General features: G+C 38.9%; 1 protein-coding gene across 1 annotated transcript in view; it reads right to left on the reverse strand.

The window, feature by feature from the left end:
- Positions 1-264: 264 nt before the first annotated feature.
- The window catches only part of rtca (RNA 3'-terminal phosphate cyclase), a 32,653-nt gene continuing 14,112 nt past the window's right edge, over positions 265-18,805 (reverse strand). The window contains exons 4-11 of the mRNA XM_072274108.1: positions 17,617-17,740; positions 15,200-15,258; positions 6,372-6,513; positions 3,985-4,109; positions 3,716-3,774; positions 3,276-3,370; positions 2,068-2,172; positions 265-909 (exon numbers count right to left, since the gene is read on the reverse strand). Of these exons, the coding sequence (XP_072130209.1) occupies positions 811-909; positions 2,068-2,172; positions 3,276-3,370; positions 3,716-3,774; positions 3,985-4,109; positions 6,372-6,513; positions 15,200-15,258; positions 17,617-17,740 (808 nt within the window). The 3' untranslated portion in view covers positions 265-810. The remainder of the gene's footprint in view (positions 910-2,067; positions 2,173-3,275; positions 3,371-3,715; positions 3,775-3,984; positions 4,110-6,371; positions 6,514-15,199; positions 15,259-17,616; positions 17,741-18,805) is intronic.

Raw genomic sequence — 18,805 nt, forward strand, 5'->3', positions numbered from 1 at the left:
TCAACCTCACACACACATTATTAAAGGTACTTTAGTCCTACAATCAGTTCCCCAGAATTCTGCATTATTTTTAACTCTTTGTCCCACCATTGTCACCTTTGTTCTGACACCAGGACTTGGTATTCTACATTCACCCTAATGCCCTCCTGTCACAACAGACATCCTCTTCCCCACCTCCTCAGAATGATGTGGAAATCCTAAGGCCAGTTGTAGCAAGTTAAATAAAAGATCAATAGGTGGAAGCATAAAAATGAAATCAAATTACCAATCAATTGATCCAAATGATGACTGCTCATTTTTATTCCTTAGCAAATTTGACGTTATTACTTATTGCAAATGAAAAATATATACAATTTAAATATATTATCTTTCATTAAAGTGCATTTGCTGTATTACAGTAGAGCCATGCACAAAACCGTTGAGATTTTAAGCTGTAATAATTATCATTAAAGTAGAATTATTGTTTTAAAATGTTATTTTATATAACAACATTTCTCTTGCTGGATCAGCAAACTAAACACAGGATTTTTTAAATAATCGATTAAAATGCTTTAAGGAATTCAAATTCTTTTCGCTTCCAAAAATTATTCTGTATTTCCCCTTGGTTTTGAGATCTTTCAAGGTTGCTGTTACCCAGTTAACTTCTCTTCCTTATATCAGTATATCAACAAGAAACCCTTGTATAGTAATGCAATGTTTATTTCTGTAAATTCAAGTCTTACATGATGCAGTTATGAGGATTAAGAACATCCAAGGTACTGAAAAATATACAGCTTCCATAACTTTTGGATGGCACGTACATTCCAAATATCAGAAGTTGGGATTTGCCATTCCTATCCCCTCACATTCTATGACACACGTTCCCGATCCAGATTCTTGATCATTTATTTTATTTATTGTAAACTTAGCCTGAAAGAAAATACAAAACAAAATGAAAACCTGTTTTAACACCTTACTTGTAGTACAAGAGACTGTGTCATTATAGAAACATCATGCATTTCCTGGGACCTGAATACCAACACAAAATGTAACTTCAGAAAGAAAGTTCAAGGAAGCATTTTAATTAGGCTTACTTTATTCAAATGAAAAGAGCTAAATTAGGATACTCCAGTACAGATTACAGCAAAAACTCATACTATAGCCAACTTATAATGTCATTCTCTAACCACCATTTTATTTACCAAAAAGCCTTAATTAATAACTTTTGGCCCTACCCCAAATGCTTGCATGTCCATATCCAGAGCACAACATTCACATACAGTAGATGCAGTTCTGCCTTTGATCAAAGTCAAATTAGATATATTGTTTGGCAAAGAATTAAGTATCACATCATGTTATCTTATTCTAATTGAGGTGAAAAAGGCATCAGGTAAAAATTGTCCCAAATCAAACATAACTTTTTATTTGTTAGTAGTGTTTTACAGACTGAAAACACATTATTCAGTATGGAGACTAGATATTTTATGGATACTTTGCATCTTTATTTACAAAACACCTACAGCATGATAAACTGAATATATTTTATTCATTTTGAGCTATCAAATCCTTCTACACCATCCCTCAAAGATTACAAACAGAAACAGAGTCAGAAGTTAAAGTTTACTGCAGACTAACAAAATGGATGACATTTACCTTTTTCCCCGCTTCATCTGAAAGATTGCTGTCTGCAACAAAATTATACATTTGACACCCAAGGTATGATATCCACATGGAGGATAGCAACACACTTACTAGGATTTCTGTAAAGTACTGCCATGGGGAAGTATTATTTAAAATTGGAAATTGAAATGCTGCACTTCAATTTCAGTCTCCGGAGACAGATGGGGAACATTGTAGTACAAAATTGTAGTGTGTTTGGCCTGAAAATTATTTAAGGTTAGCATAAAACTGATTTGCACTTAACCCTTCGGTATGAGCTGGTGACCCGTGATGGTCTTCAGGCATTCCAAAAAAAGACAAAATATTTCCAAAGATTTCATTTTAACTGCAAGGAAAATACCATAAAATAACATTGATTTAAAAACAATCATATTGCCAGAAATGATAATGGATAACAAACAAACTGACCTTAGTTAACAATTCTGCAAAGTGCATAGCAGTCTGCGTGTGAAGGGTCAATGGGCCAGTTCTTAGTCTGGAGACACCATTAGCGAGAGCCATGAAAATAATGAGCTAAGCAAAGAGATAAAAGTTCACGGCTATGTTACACTATCATTTCACCACTGACTATGACAATTCTCTATGCCTTTATTCAAGGCTACTTACTTACTTACTGTTCGTTACGCTGCTGGCATTTAGTGCAGCAATGAAAGTCCTCCATCTCTGTTGTCCATACCCTCGCATACAGACAGAGAAAGATTCTTCATTGCTGTTTCCGTAACAATTTTGTTTCTAATCAGTCAGGGTTGTTAACCCTGAGCTGAACTCCTGAACCTGGGGGACTGGTGGATCACTCTTAGTCTGGCCTCTACCCTTTGACCTGTGTGGCACAGGTGACCCTACGAAGAGCCACAGCATGAAGCCCTGACTCCACCCAACATAGCTCTCTGGCTCATTGAGGCACACAAGCCTCCAAATCCTACGACAAGGTTGTGGTCCTCTTGGAGGACACAGGCTACACGTGGAAGGAATTTGATTTTTAGAACATAGTATAAAGCACTGCTGTTCAACAGAACCACATTTTTATTAAAAATAACAGATTTCAATGATTACAACTGGCTACCAGGTCAAAACAGGCATTAAAACATCCCCCTCTTAACCCTGACCAAGTGAAACAGCATAGATAAATAATACATTAAATCTAATGCAATATACAACACATGCCTTAGTGTTGTCTTTACACATTTAAGTTTATGACCACACCTCTATATGTCCAGGCAAAATTTTATTTCTAGGAATCCAAGAAATTTTTGTATAAATTTACAGAAATATAGATAGACACTTAAATTGGATATGTGCTAAACCAAATAGAAGTTATTATGCTTTTGGTGAAATTACATTTAACCGTATGTAATTTTTATAAAGTTCAGAACAAGATTAGTGCAATGAAATACTTGAGATATTATTGCAATTCACCCCACCCCATAGCATGTGGACTATTTGACTGTGTACTTAACTATCAACATACAGCCAGCGTTAGAGAAGCCAATCGTAGAGGCTGCACAACTGAAATAAGGCAGGAGGAAATAATTTCAGGATTATAATAGAGATCAATACATTTTTACAAAAATATTTAAATTTTATAAATTATTGAAGTATCTCTTTATGCACTATACCTGATCCTGCAAGTATTGGTCCACACATCCACCATGTCGAAGATTCATCAACAACATCTCAGCAGCTTCAATTCCAACTCTGTCTGCAGAAACCCCTGTGTTTCAGAAACAATCAAAATATTGAGACAGGGCGATCTGCAAACCTTGTTTCTTTCCAGCTTTCATAAATCCCACCGGCAATGGTCACCACTATTGGCTCTATCTTTAGTCTTTTAACTTTACTATTATTACTCTCACTATTCCTAGTGGCTTTTCATCATTTCCACTGCTGAAACTATTCTAGTTTGCCAGCAGATTGGAAGCTCCCGTGAAGAGTCTTGGGATATATGACCATATTATAAGATGACATATAAACAAGTAGTTGTTATGGATTAATAGCAGCTCAGTACATTTATTTGCTGTTTATTCTTTTCTAATTTTATACAACATTACAATCTTACCTCTTTTACCAAGGGCAGATCCCGCAAGTATACACCCTGTAGAAGTTTCAGCAAAGACACTGGATAAGAAATTAGATCCAGAAGTTAGAAATTGTTTTGCAGATTTTTCTAAGGATGACACACAAATTAGTATTAAACATGGTTAGGTTTTGAATTCACTTAGTGGGATGGGGAGGAAAACAAATACCAAAAACTGCAAGAATAGTTCATGCTTTTAAAATAGAAGAAAATCTTTCATTCAAGTGCAATGGTAGATTTTTGCTTCTTACATAATTCCATTTCCATTTCCAAAAGCCTTATCCTTGGGTTCCTGCACAGGTACGATGTTTATATAAATGTCACGCAGTTCTTTCCTGATGCACCGAATGGCTGCAGATGTCATCTCAGATGCAAGCTAATTAAAAGGAAAAACAACATTACTTCACAATTAATCTCAGCATAAACACTTGCTTTATAATGTATTAATACAGTGAATTATTTTTAATGCTCAGAAATTAACATTTGCCACCTATGGTGGCATGCAAAAGTTTAGGCACCCCGGTCAAAATTTCTGTTACTATGAATAGCTAAGTGAGTAAAAGATGAACTGATTTCCAAAAGGCATAAAGTTAAAGATGACACATTTCTTTAATATTTTAAGCAAGAAAACTTTTTTTATTGTTAACGTTATTGTTATTCAAAATAACAATAACGGAAAAGGGCCCAAAGCAAAAGTTTGGGCACCCTGCATGGCAGTACTTAGTAACACCCCCTTTGGCAAGTATCACAGCTTGTAAACGCTTTCTGTAGCCAGCTAAGAGTCTTTCAATTCTTGTTTGGGGGATTTTCGCCCATTCTTCCTTGCAAAAGGCTTCTAGTTCTGTGAGATTCTTGGGCCGTCTTGCATGCACTGCTCTTTTGAGGTCTATCCACAGATTCTTGACGATGTTTAGGTCAGGGGAATGTGAGGGCCATGGCAAAACCTTCAGCTTGCACCTCTTGAGGTAGTCCATTGTGGATTTTGAGGTGTATTAAGGATCACTATCCTGTTGTAGAAGCCATCCTCTTTTCATCTTCGTCTTTTTTTTTTAACAGATGGTGTGTTGTTTGCTTCCAGAATTTGCTGGTATTTAATTGAGTTCATTTTTCCCTCTAACAATAAATGTTCCCTGTGCCACTGGCTGCAACACAAGCCCAAAGCATGATCGATCCACCCCCATGCTTAACAGTTGGAGAGGTGTTCTTTTCATGAAATTCTGCACCCTTTTTTCTCCAAAAATACCTTTGCTCATTGCAGCCAAAAAGTTCAATTCAAAAGGTACGAAAGGACATCTAAACAAGCCTGATGCATTTTGGAAACAAGTCCTGTGGACTGATGAAATTAAAATACAACTTTTTGGTCGCCATGAGCAAAGGTATGTTTGGAGGAAAAAAAGAGGGAAGAATGAATTCAATTAAATACCAGCAAATTCTGAAAGCAAACATCACACCGTCTGTAAAAAAGCCGAAGATGAAAAGAGGATGGCTTCTACAACAGGATAATGATCCGAAACACACCTCAAAATCCACAGTGGACTACCTCAAGAGGTGCAAGCTGAAGGTTTTGCCATGGCCTTCACAGTCCCCCGACCTGAACATCATCGAGAATCTGTGGATAGACCTCAAAAGAACAGTGCATGCAAGACAGCCCAAGAATCTCACAGAACTAGAAGCCTTTTGCAAGGAAGTATGGGCGAAAATCCCCCAAACAAGAATTGAAAGACTCTTAGCTGGCTACAGAAAGCGTTTACAAGCTCTGATACTTGCCAAAGGGGGTGTTACTAAGTACTGCCATGCAGGGTGCCCAAACCTTTTGCTTCGGGCCCTTTTCTGTTATTGTTAATTTGAATAACAATAACGTTAACAATAAAAAAATTTTCTTGCTTAAAATATTAAAGAAATGTGTCATCTTTAACTTTATGCCTTTTGGAAATCAGTTTATCTTTTACTCGCTTAGCTATTCACAGTAACAGAAATTTTGACCAGGGGTGCCCAAACTTTTGCATGCCACTACATAGAACAGAAATGTGCAGTTTTCTGCAGGAAGTTGGGCTACATCCAATAAAATATAGTCATTTAAGCTGTCAAGTTATCAAATAAGTACTTGATAAAAGAATAAGACATAGGGCCACGGGGAATGAGGAGTGGAGAACATAAAAGATAATTCCAGATCAGATGCTGGTCTGGAATATGTGACTACAGTATTAATTCTCCACAGTTGACCAGCACTGTCACACTGCCACAAGAATATTTGCGAATCCTACAGTGCTTTCACTGTATTGCCTACAAGCTCAGCTAATGCTCTGATAAGCAAAGTGCAACCCCAACAAAATTTAGTGTTTGCCCTTCAGAACAATTTCCTGATCAGAAGCATTTTTAAAACGGACAGCACTGCAGGCTTAGCAGATACAACCAATATCAACTGTACCCAATTAAGACGGCATACTTCATTTGACCAGGGGTTAGACTCTCTAGCTTTCAATTCCGCACACACTTTCTCTTTCTGTAACCATTGGATACAATATCCAAAGCAAAACCAAAAATTAAAATGCTCCATTGGAAGCAAAATAGTGCAAATGAAAATAAAAAAGCTATAATTACATAACATTCAAATATAATTGCAAGATTTATTACATACTTTGAATGGTAGGACTCCAGCTACAAAGGCTCTCCCGTAGATCTTTTTAATGGTTCCTCTTTCTGTCATGTTTATTGGAGTAAGTAGTTTTATTGGAGACATCTTCACTCTCACCTCACCTCCACCCTTTGGATAGTAACCTCTGCAAAACAAAACATTTAATTCAAACATGCCAATCTTCATCCTACATCAGACAACCCCAATAGGCGGGCCGCGAGAAGCGAATGTCTGGACCGCACTGACCCATTGGCACTTACGTGAACACACTTGTCTTAACATGTAAATAAACCGCGCGCTGCTCTAATTTACTTTAACCTCATCCCACACCATACACTTGACCTACGCCCCCGTACAGCGCGAATTTGGCCCTTGTGGAAAACTAATTGGGGAACCCTGCCCTACATAATTAATCTGAGGTGTCAGATGAAGTGGAATGGTAAAGTGGGTAAATCACCACGAGTCCCCAGTACAGATCATTACTCTAGTAGAAAATGTACACATCTGGATAAGTAATCACAACTTGCCTTTGATGGCTTCTGACTGAAGAATACATCAATGTTTGGCATCCTGATTTACTTATTTATTTACAAGAATGGGCATTTGAGCAAGCATCAACAAGGTGTCGTGTTGTATAGCAAATGTCTCTGCAAAACATGGTAAGAGCCAAGTTCTCCATGGTGTTTTGGCCAACGCCTATTCCACAGATTTATAAATGGTATTTAATCATTCCTTGATGAACAAAAAAAACTATACATACTTGGAATTCAAAATAAAAAAAACAAAATATTCTAAAAGCATTCAGATACAATTGGCAAACATTCACTGCCCTTTCTCAGCAGGCACTGACACCATCTGCCATTGCTTCTCATGATCCAACCTATCACAATCTATCTCTTTGTTCTTAGCAGATATTTCTCTTCTCTGCATCTTAAAACATTGCATATTTTCTATCTTCTTCAGGTTCTCATGAAATATCATTGACCTGAAGCATGAACTGATATTTATTTACAAATGCTGCTGAACCTGCCAAGTACAAAAAAGCCATTTAATCCAATAAATGGATCAGTTTCCTACCAGGTTCAGGTACCTACAGTATTTGCTCCACATAATCTTTTGCAGCAGAGGATATCATAGCTAGATCTGAAGGAATTTTTAAGAAAAGGGGTACATCACAATTCACTTAAATACTGCAACTTTATAAAACTCTGGTTAGGCCACATCTGGAGTACTGCATACAGTTCTGGTCGCCCCACTACAGGAAGAATATTGAGGCTTTGGAGAGGGTACAGAAGAGGTTTACCAGGATGCTGCCTGGTTTAGAAGGCTAACACGAGAGGCTGGTTAAACTTGGGTTGTTTCCTCTGGACCGGCAGAGGCTGAGGGGAGATCTGACAGAGGGTTACACGATTATGAGAGGCATAGATAGAGTGGACAAAAAGTGTGTTTTCCAGAGTTGAATTGTCTAATATCAGAGGACATGCATTGAAAGTGAGAGGGAGAAGGTTCAAATGGGGATGTGAGAGGTAAGTTTTTTTTAAACTTAGAGAGTTGTGAATGCCTAGTATTCTGGTGGAGACAAATACACTGGAGGCTTTTAAGAGACATTTGAATAAGCACATGGATGTAAGGAAGATGGAGGAATATGGACATGGTGTAGGTAGGAGGGATTAGTGTTTGGGTGTTTTTTCATTTGCTTCTTTTCTTAGCTGGTTTGGCACAACACTGCAGGCCAGATAGCCTGTTCCTGTGCTGTACTGCTCTTTGTTCTAAGTTCTGATGACAATTCTTGGGTCTGCCACTGACAGAAAACCCCAGACCACCTTTTACTGGTGGTGCAAAGATCCCTCTGGATCATTCTGATATTATGCTTCATCCATATACAGAAATAAATACCTGTATCACTTGTAAAGCAAAAATAGAGTGCCACTGGAAATCTAAAATTTTTAAGAAAAAAAACTTATCAAGTAACTGGAGAAAGAAAAATTAAGGCTGTTTTAGTGATTTAGAGAACTTAGAAAGTGAGGTGTTGTTTCATCAGAAAAGTCCCCTTGGATATATGGACATCATATATCCAAGGGGACCTAAAGAGGTTTGTGATTATATATACAAAACCCTAACATGCATTTTTCAGAAGTCATTGAAGACTGGTGAAATCCCCAAGAACCAGAAATGGGCTAACATTGTCCCAGTATATTAGAAGGGTGACTGCACTGACTCTGGTAACTATAGACCGGTAAGCTTAATGTGTATCACAGGCAAGATAATGGAAACAATAATAAAGAATGAGCTGGAAAACCAGCTGATAAGAACAGGCATGTTAGCAGAAGGCCAGCAAGGGTTCAGAAAGAGGAAATCATGTTTGACTAATATGTTGGAGTTCTATGAAGAGGCAAATAAAATTTATGATAATAGTAAGGCTGATATTATTTACTCGGACTTTCAAAAGGCTTTTGACAAGATAGCCCACAAGAGGTGAATAATCAAATTACAGGAGGTAGGGATTTCAAGGTAAGGTGTAAGAATGGGTACAGAATTGGCTCAAGAACAGAAAACGAGTTAAGGTAAGAGGATCATTTTCACATTTTAAGGCTACTGCTGTTTTTAATTTACATTAACGATTAAGCACGTAACAAACTAGTAAAGTTTGTTGATACACAAAATTAGGGGGACAGGCTGATAACCTTCAGGCAACAGAATCAATAGTTAGATCCAAACAAAATCTAAGATGGATGATCTTGTTGCACTATGACAGATGGCTGAAGGATGGTTGTAGTTCAGAGCCAAATGTTCACGGTTACACGTTGTATCAGAGGGATAGGAAGGTAGGCAGAGGGGCTGGTATAGCTCTGCTGGTAGAGAATGGCATCAAATCAGTTGGCTAGATATGACATAGGATCAGGGGATGTTGAATCTTTGTGGCTTGAGTTAAGAAACTACAAGGGTAAAAGGATCCTAATGGCAGTTATATACAGGCCTCCCAACAATAGCTGGAATGGGGACCAGAGGTTACAATGGGAAATAGAAAAGACATATCAAAAGGGCAAAGTTATGATAGTCATGGGAGATTTCAACTTGCAGATCGATTGCAAAAATCAGGTTGGTAATGGATGTCAAGATAGTGAGTTTGTTAAATGCCTACAAAAGATATGTAGTGGTAATTGGGGATAGTATAATCAGGGGAATAGACAGAGTTCTCTTGCAAGGATAGAGCACACCAAAGGCTGTGTTGCCTGTCTGGTGCCTGGGTTTGAGACATCTTATCTGACCTGCAGAGGAATTTGCAGTGGGAGGGACAAGATCCAGTTGTTGTGGTCCATGTGGTTACCATCAACATAGGTAGAATGAGGAAAGAGGTTCTGCTGAGGGAATTTGAGCAGCTAGAGACTAAATTAAAAAGCAAAACCAAAAAGGTAGTAATCTCTGGATTACTAACTGAGCCACGTGCAAATTGGCATAGGGTCAAGAAGATTAGAGAGTTAAATACATGGCTCAAGGATTGGTGTGGGAGAAGGGGGTTTGAGTTCATGGGAAATTGGCAGCAGTATTGGGGAAGTGAGGGAGCTGTACCAATGTGATGGGCTCCACCTGAACTGTGATAGGACCGGGATCCTATCAAATCACATAACTCGGGCTGTGGATAGGGCCTCAAACTAAATAGTGGGGGGGGGGGGGGGGCGGGTTGGGTTCAACAGATTTAGTGGCCATTACAGAAACGTGGTTGCAGGGTGCAGAGGATTGGGAATTAAATATCCAAGGGTATCAGGTAATACAGAAGGATAGGCAGGAAGGTAAGGGAGGTGGAGTAGCACTCCTAATTAAAGATGAGATCAGGGTGACAGTGAGGGACGATATAAAATCCAAGGAGCAGGATGTTGAATCCATCTGGGTAGAGATTAGCAATAGTAAAGTGGGGGAAAAAAAAATGACTGGTAGGAGATCCCTATCAGCCACCGAATCACAACGGACTTCAGAAAGGCCTTTGACAAGGTCCCACATGGAAGGTTGATTAAGAAGGTTCAATCGTTAGGCGTTAATATTGAAGTAGTAAAATGGATTCAGCAGTGGCTGGATGGGAGACGCCAGAGAGTGGTAGTGGAAAACTGTTTGTCAGATTGGAGGCCGGTGACTAGTGGTGTGCCTCAGGGATCTGTACTGAGTCCAATGTTATTTGTCATATACATTAATGATCTGGATGATGGGGTGGTAAATTGGATGAGTAAGTATGCAGATGATACTAAGATAGGTGGAGTTGTGGATAATGAAGTAGGTTTTCAAAGCTTGCAGAGAGATTTAGGCCAGTTAGAAGAGTGGGCTGAAAGATGGCAGACAGAGTTTAATGCTGATAAATGTGAGGTGCTACACTTTGGTAGGACTAATCAAAATAGGACATACATAGTAAATGGTAGGGCATTGAAGAATGCAGTAGAATAGAGGGATCTAGGAATAATGGTGCCTAGTTCCCTGAAGGTGGAATCTCATGTGGATAGGGTGGTGAAGAAAGCTTTTGGTATGCTGGCCCTTATAAATCAGAGCATTGAGTATAGGAGTTGGGATGTAATGTTGAAATTGTACAAGGCATTGGTGAGGCCAAATTTGGAGTATTGTGTACAGTTTTGGTCACCAAATTATAGGAAAGATGTCAACAAAATAGAGTACAGAGAAGGTTTACTAGAATGTTACCTGGGTTTCATCACAAGTTACAGAGAAAGGTTGAACAAGTTGTGTCTTTATTCTTTGGAACGTAGAAGGCCGAGGGGGGACTTGATAGAGGTATTTAAGATTATGAGAGGATAGATAGAGTTAACATGGATAGGCTTTTTCCATTAAGAGTGGGGGAGATTCAAACAAGAGGACATGAGTTGAGAGTTAAAGGGCAAAAGTTTAGGGGTAACATGAGGGGGAACTTCTTTACTCAGAGAATGGTGGGTGTGTGGAATAAGCTTCCAGCAGAACTGGTTGAGGCAGGTTCGATGTTGTCGTTTAAAGTTAAACTGCACAGCTATATGGACAGGAGAGGAATGGAGGGTTATGGGGTGACTGCAGGTCGGTGGGGCTAGGTGAGAGTAAGAGTTCGGCACAGACTAGAAGGGCCGAGATGGCCTGTTCCGTGCTGTAATTGTTATATGGTTATAACTAACAGTGGCACAGGCAATAAACAGAAATATCTGAGGCATGCAAGAATGGAACAGCAGTTATCATGGGGGCCTTTAACTTGGACATAGATTGGCTGAATCAAGTTGGTCGAGGCAGTCTTGAGGAGGGCTTTATAGAATGCATCCGTGATGGCTTTCTTGAACAGCATGTTACTGAACCTACAAGGGAACGTGTTATCTTAGATCTGGTCCTGTGCAATGAGACAGGTAAAATTAGTGATCTTTTAGTTAGGGATCCTCTTAGAAAGAGTGATCACAGTATGATTGAATTTCTCATAAAAATGGAGGGTGCAATAGTTCAATCTAAAACCAGTATATTACACCTAAACAGTGGAGACTACAATGGGATGAGGGAGGATTTAGCTAGTGTAGACTGGGAACACAAGCTATATGGTGGAACAGTTGAGGAACAGTGGAAGACTTTCAAAGAGATCTTTCATGGTGCTCAACCAAAGAATATTCCAATTAAAAGCAAGGACAGTAAGGGTGGGGAGAGCCAGCCTCGGCTAACTAAGGAAATAAAGGAAGGCATCAAACTAAAAGCTCATGCGTACAAAGTCGCCAAGAGTAGTGGGAAACTGGAAGATTGGGAAAACTTTAAAAAGCAACAAAGTACCACTAAGCGAGCAATAAAAGGGAAGCTAGATTATGAAAATAAACTAGTACAAAATATAAAAATGGATAGTAAAAGTTTTTATAATTATATAAAGCGGAAAAGGGTGGCTGAAGTGAATGTAGGTCCCTTGGAGGATGAGGAGGGAGAATTAATATTGGGGTAATGAGGAAATGGCTGAGCATTTGAATGACTATTTTGTGTTGGTCTTCACGGTGGAGGACACGTCTAACATGCCAAAGAGAGATGTCATGGATGTAATGGGAGGCGAGGACCTTGATACAATAGCTATTACTAAAGAAGTAGTGCTCAGCAAACTTGTGGGCCTGAAGATAGATAAGTCCCCCGGTCCTAATGGAATGCATCCCAGGGTACTGAAAGAAATGGAAGAAATTATAGACTAGGTTTTGATGATGATTTACCAAAATTCTCTGGATTCTGGGCAGGTCCCGGCAGATTGGAAATGTCACGCCACTGTTCAAAAAAGGATGTAGTCAAAAGGCAGGTAACAATAGGCCAGTTAGTTTAACATCTGTAGTTGGGAAAATGCTTGAAGCTATCATTAAGGAAGAAATAGCGAGGCATCTGGAAAGAAATGGACTCATCAGGCAGACGCAGCATGGGTTCACCACAGGCAGGCCCTGTTTGACAAACTTACTAGAGTTCTTTGAGGATATAACCAGCGCAGTGGATAGAGGGGAATAGATGGACGTTATTTACTTGGTTTTCCAGAAGGCGTTCGATAAGGTGCCACATAAAAGACTAAAATAAGAATGCATAGAGTTGGGGGTGATGTATTATCATGGATAGGAGATTGGTTAACTAATAGAAAGCAGAGAGTTTGGATACATGGATGTAACTCTAGTTGGCAATCAGTGGTGAGTGGTGTGCTGTAGGGGTCGGTGCTGGGCCCGCAACTGTTCATGATACACATTAATGATCTGGAAGAGGGGATCAAGTGTAGTGTATCTAAGTATGCTGATGATACTAAATTGAGTGGAAAAGCAAATTGTGCAGAAGAAACGGAGAGTCTGCAGAGAGATACAGATAGGTTAAATGAGTGGGCGAGGGTCTGGCAGATGGAGTACCAATGTTGCTAAATGGGAGGTCATCCATTTTGGAAGGAAAAAAGAAAGAGAAGATTACTATTTAAATGGTAAAAAATTGTAGCATGCTGCTTTGCAGAAGATCTTGGGAATGATTGTGCATAAATCACAAAAGGTTGGTTTGCAAGTGCAGTAGGCCATCAAGGCGGCAAATGGAATGTTGGCCTTCATTGCTACAGGGATTAAATTTAAGAGTAGGGAGGTTTGCTACAACTGTATAGGGTACTGGTGAGGCCATAACTGGAGTATTGTGTGCACTTCTGATCTCCTTACTTGAGGAAGCATATACTAGCTTTAGAGGTGGTGCACAGGAGGTTTACCAGGTTGATTCCAGAGATGAGGGGGTTAGACTATGAAGAGAGATTGAATCGCCTTGGGACTGTACTCGCTGGAATTCAGAATGAGAGGAGATCTTATAGAAATATAAAATTATGAAAGGGATAGACAAGACAGAGACAGGAAAGTTGTTTCTACTGGTAGGTGAGACTGGAACTAGGGGGACATAGCCTCAAGATTCAGGGGAGTAAGTTTAGGACGGAGATGAGGAGGAACTGCTTTTCCCACAAAGTGATGAATCTGTGGAATTCTCTTCCCAATGAAGCAGTGAAGGCTACTTCAGTAAATATATTTAAGACAGGGTTCGATAGATCTTTTCATAGTAAGGACATTAAGGGTCATGGGGAAAAGGCAGGTAGGTGGAGGTGAGCCCATGGCCAAATCAGCCATGATCTTATTGAATGGCGGAGCAGGCTCGATGAGCCAGACAGCCTACTCCTGCTCCTACTTCTTATGGAGGCCAAGTTGTTGGGTGTATTTAAGGCAGAGCTTGAAAGGTTCCTGATTGGACACGGCATCAAAGGTTAAAGGGAGAAGGTCAGGGAGTGGGGCTGAGGAGAGGAAGAAGGATCAGCCATGGTTAAATGGCGAAGCAGTCTTGATGGGCCAAATGGCCTAATTCTACTCCTATATCTTATGGTTTATGGTCTAAAATCCAGAGTTGGGCAGATAAATGGCAGATGAAATTTAATGTAAATAAGTGTAAAGCATTACATATAGGAAGTAGAAATATATGATATAAATGGGAGGTGTTGAGTTAGAAAGTGCACTGTATAAGAAGGATTTAGGTGTCCTAGTAGACTCATCACTAGATAATGCACAGGAGCGATTAGGAAGGCTAATAGAATGTTGGGCTATATAATAAGCTCAGTGGAGTTCAAGTCGAGACATTCTGCTTAAGCTTCTCAAGCCACACCTTGAGCACTGTGTACAATTTTGGTCTCCATCTCATGTGAGGGATGGGAAGGCACTGGAGAGTTCAGAGAAGGGTGACTAGACGCATTGCAGGTCTGCAGGGTATGAGCTATGGAGGAAGATTGGAAGAATTAAATCTTTTTAGCCTAAATAAATGTAGAATGAGAGGCAACATGACAGAAGTGTTTAAGATCATTAAGGGAGTGAGTAAAGTGGTTGCCAGTTCATATTTCAAATCTAATTCATCATTAAGGACACAGGGCCAGATGTGGAGACTGGTTAAGGGGAGATTTTAGACCAACATCAGGATGCGTGTCTTTACACAGCGAGTTGTGGATACATGGAACAAACTACCGGGTTGCGTAGGTGAGAGTAGTACCTTACAGACTTCCAAATCTAAACTCGATAGTCATTTCAACACACTGTGTGAATAGGAATTTGGCAAGCTTTGTTAGGCCAAATGGCCTGTTCTTGTCAAAAACTTTCTAGCTTCCAGGTTGATAACTTTTCCTCAGAACTGAGAAAAGTTAGAAAACAAAGAGAACAAAGGAATGTTTCTAATACTGTGAACATTCATTATATCAGTCTAATGCTTCTGGTATTCAAATTTGCGCTTACACAGTGTTTAGAAATCTGGAAGTCAATCCTGGTCCAATTTTGTATTTTTATGTTAGATGCAACTTTTGAACAGGGCTTAATACCCACCTCATTAACAAATCACAGTGGAACTTAAATCCAAACTTTTCTACGATTGGCTGAAATAGCTGCAAAACAGGAAAAATACAATTATTGCTTCTGATTTTTAAGATGACAAAATTAAAATTGCATTAATATAGCTACTTTGTCTCAACACAACTGAACAAAATTAGGCTAATTTGGGTCTTTAGTGTTGCAAGTTAAAGTTTGCAGTCAGAATTTTGTTTCTGGGCATTATTCATTCAGCATCATACAAGTATCTTACTTGAAAGCATTTCAGTCAAGTCAACAGTTGTTTTAAAATCCTGCTCACTTTTGATGTCTTTCAGGACCAGATGTCCTCTGAAAATTCCAATTTTGAATCACAATGGAATTGAATATTATTGGCTACCATGCAATATTGCTATATTTAGCAAAATCATTTTGCTGGTTATTTTATGTAATCACATCTCCTTTCATTTGTCCCCTTACTGGCAAACTACACTCCCAAATTGTGTTTCATACCTGCAGCAATCCTCAGCTTTCCCATTCTCTAGTCACTGTCAGACTGTGCAACTTAGGCAAGCTTTCCTTGGAATGTCTTTGCAATCACTGAAGAGCCCACAGATTCAACCAAGTTGTCCCACTGGTGGAACTCTGCATCTCCCTCCAAAATGTCCATTTACTTGTGAACTAGACACTCACATACACTGGATTACTATGGATGAGTATATTATCACTGTCTGTAGATAGAAACCTGGGTGACAAGCAAGATCATCTTCCTCTCTTAGATAGGCATGTGGACAAATAAAAAATGGAGTGCCACACGAGAGGAATACATGTCACTTACAGACTTGGGTTACTTACAATTATCTGTGTGACTGTATTTTTACTTCCTATCTAACATGTGCTAAATGTGCCTTTGCTGTATATGACTGTTGGTACTGTGTTTTACATCTTGGCCCCTGAGGAACACTATTTCATTTGGCTGTATTAATGGGTATTTACGTATGGCTGAATAATAGTTAAACATGAACGAGGGAAGCAATCTTGGAGTAGGTTAAAAGGTCAGTGCCACATCACTGTGCTGTATTGTTCTATGTTCTGATTTCAATGAAGCCTCCCTGCCTGGCTCTGTCTTTGATCACATGCCACAGATGTTCATGGTGGCAGTGCACATTTTGTCACTGAAATCATTTGACCTGACACTTCCCCACACCTGACACTTTTCTCTCAAGGATCTCAATTCTGCTACTATTAACATTTTATTAAGATGTTCTTTATCATCCCAAACAGGTACCATAAAAAAATTCTAATGAAAATACTTCTACTGACTTCTTCCCTTCAGCTAGTGGATCCTCCATCATACTCATCACTGCCTTAAAACAACCCCCCTCCCCCACCCCAGAACAAATTTGCCAATTCCATATTCACAGCCTTGCCAACTCAAATAGTCTCACAGCCTCTATGATTGATAAAAGGAACTATATATTTTGTGCATACATCTGTACTTATATCCTCAGAAACCCTTTAAAATTCATGTTGGTTCAGATCCCTCACTCCTCCATATCTCTTTATGGTCCTCTAGCCAAAATCATATCACATTACGATTTGTCTGCCAATGGCAACTGAAAGCATGGCATTCCCTCAGTAAACCTTATCCATCTGTCTTTCCACACTTTAAAGTGCTCAATATCTTTTAGTTCCCTTTCCAAGCTTTTTTTAATGCTCCTATAAAGATTTTGCAATTTTCAACTGACAGTAAAAGATGTTATGTAAATATTACTGTTATTTGTTATGTACTTTGAGTGCACAACCAGTCCTCATTTGAATTTTGCACACACACAAACCCAAAAAGATTAATTCAGTAATTAGTAGCATTAAGGATTAATATATAGCAGAAAACATTTATGAATTCTGAACAACACTAAATGTTTTCATGCACTGCCCCATCAATTTCAATCAGCTGTTGAAAAGGTTTTAAAGAAAATAATATACGTCTCATGCAGTGGCTGTTAAGTCAAATGTCTAAACCACTGAAGAGTGAAGTAAATATATAGTGGAGAGGATAGTTGTGAAAGAATGACAAAGTGAGGGCACATCTTTGTAAAACAAGGCTCAAATCCCAATCACTTTTTAACAGACACTAAATGAAATCAAAGATACCGTAGGTAGAAATCACAGAAACAGCTGCAACTGACAGGTGGTGGGCCATTTTCAAATGTTCTTTTGAGTAAACTTCTGTTAACCTTATGTTCACTGAATAATGAATCCAAAGAAACTAATCAAAATGGGGGGAGTTATTTAAACACATTTCTCAACATGGACACATGCAAATAAATTGAAAAATCACAAATTATTAGTTAATTAAGATAAAATACCATCCCTAGGAAAGTATGCACACACTATTTCCCTTGCAAATCATCGAGCACTATGCTGGCTCTTACTTCTAAGGTATAATCAATCTGTGGAGCCATCTCAGCATTAGTGCCTCCTCGTAAAATCAGTTCAGATGGAGAAGCAGCAAAGAGTACACACGGAATGGAGACCTGCATTAGTAGACAGACGCTCCTGGTAAACAAAACACAATTGACCTTCTAAGTTAATGGCATATCAAAATGGAAATACTGTTCATAACAAATGTCTTTCTGACAAAAATAAATCAGCAAGTTTTGAAAATTCACAGAAGTGTCCCACAAGCACAGCAGAGAGGTAAATTGGCTTATCAGTAATGCAAAGGCTCATCTGAAAATCTTCTCAGGAAAACAATGCAATGCTGAGTGATAGACTCTTGGTGTTGCACGTTAAAATTACTTATAGGTTCACTTTACAAAACCAAGGAACCTCCATCAAATTGATTTCTCTCTGAAAATAATATTCCAGGTAATTCAAAATCTATTCACAATACTTTTATATTTAAACTTTACTCAATTCTGAATACAAGTCCTGATCTTTTAAGCTTAAGTTACAATTTCCTGCCCTCAAACACAGATTGCTGATCAGTCTCACTTCATGTCTAATTAAGCCCAATTTCTGCTTCTTGTGCCATTATCCAGTTCATTACTGAGACTATTTATTTTTAATTGAACTTTCCCTTGATCTGCTCTTCGCTCATTTCACTCCTTCTTCTGGGAAACCCTTATGGTCTTGTTACCTCCAACAGCAATCACTGCAATTTTTTTTCCTGGCCCACCTCATATTTTCTAACTACCACAAGGTTCAGCTAGCAAGAAATTCTGTTGCTGTACCCCAGTCTAAAATTGCATTCACCATTAGTCACTATATTGCATTCATTCCCAATCTCCCATTGTACCTATTAAAATGGATGCAACAGTGCAACACAAGAATAAGCAAACAAAGGTAAATCTTGTAATTGCCAGATAGGCAGCTGAGAACACTGATAACAAAAAACTGAGCTTAAAAGTGAGGAGATACTTAATCTGCAGATGGTTAAACAACCACTCACAAGGAAATGTTTTCACACGCAGATGGCAGCTTTGAATCTTTGTAGTAATAGAGAAATAGTCAGCATTACAACGTCCAGGGAAAGCAAGTAATTATTTTAAGGGAGATATATTTATTCTAAACACAGCTTTTAACAGTTAAGAAGTGATCGACAGTCTGGGATTTTGAAAG

The sequence above is a fragment of the Mobula birostris genome, chromosome 12 (genome assembly GCF_030028105.1).
Source record: "Mobula birostris isolate sMobBir1 chromosome 12, sMobBir1.hap1, whole genome shotgun sequence".
Taxonomy (NCBI): Eukaryota; Metazoa; Chordata; class Chondrichthyes; order Myliobatiformes; family Myliobatidae; genus Mobula; species Mobula birostris.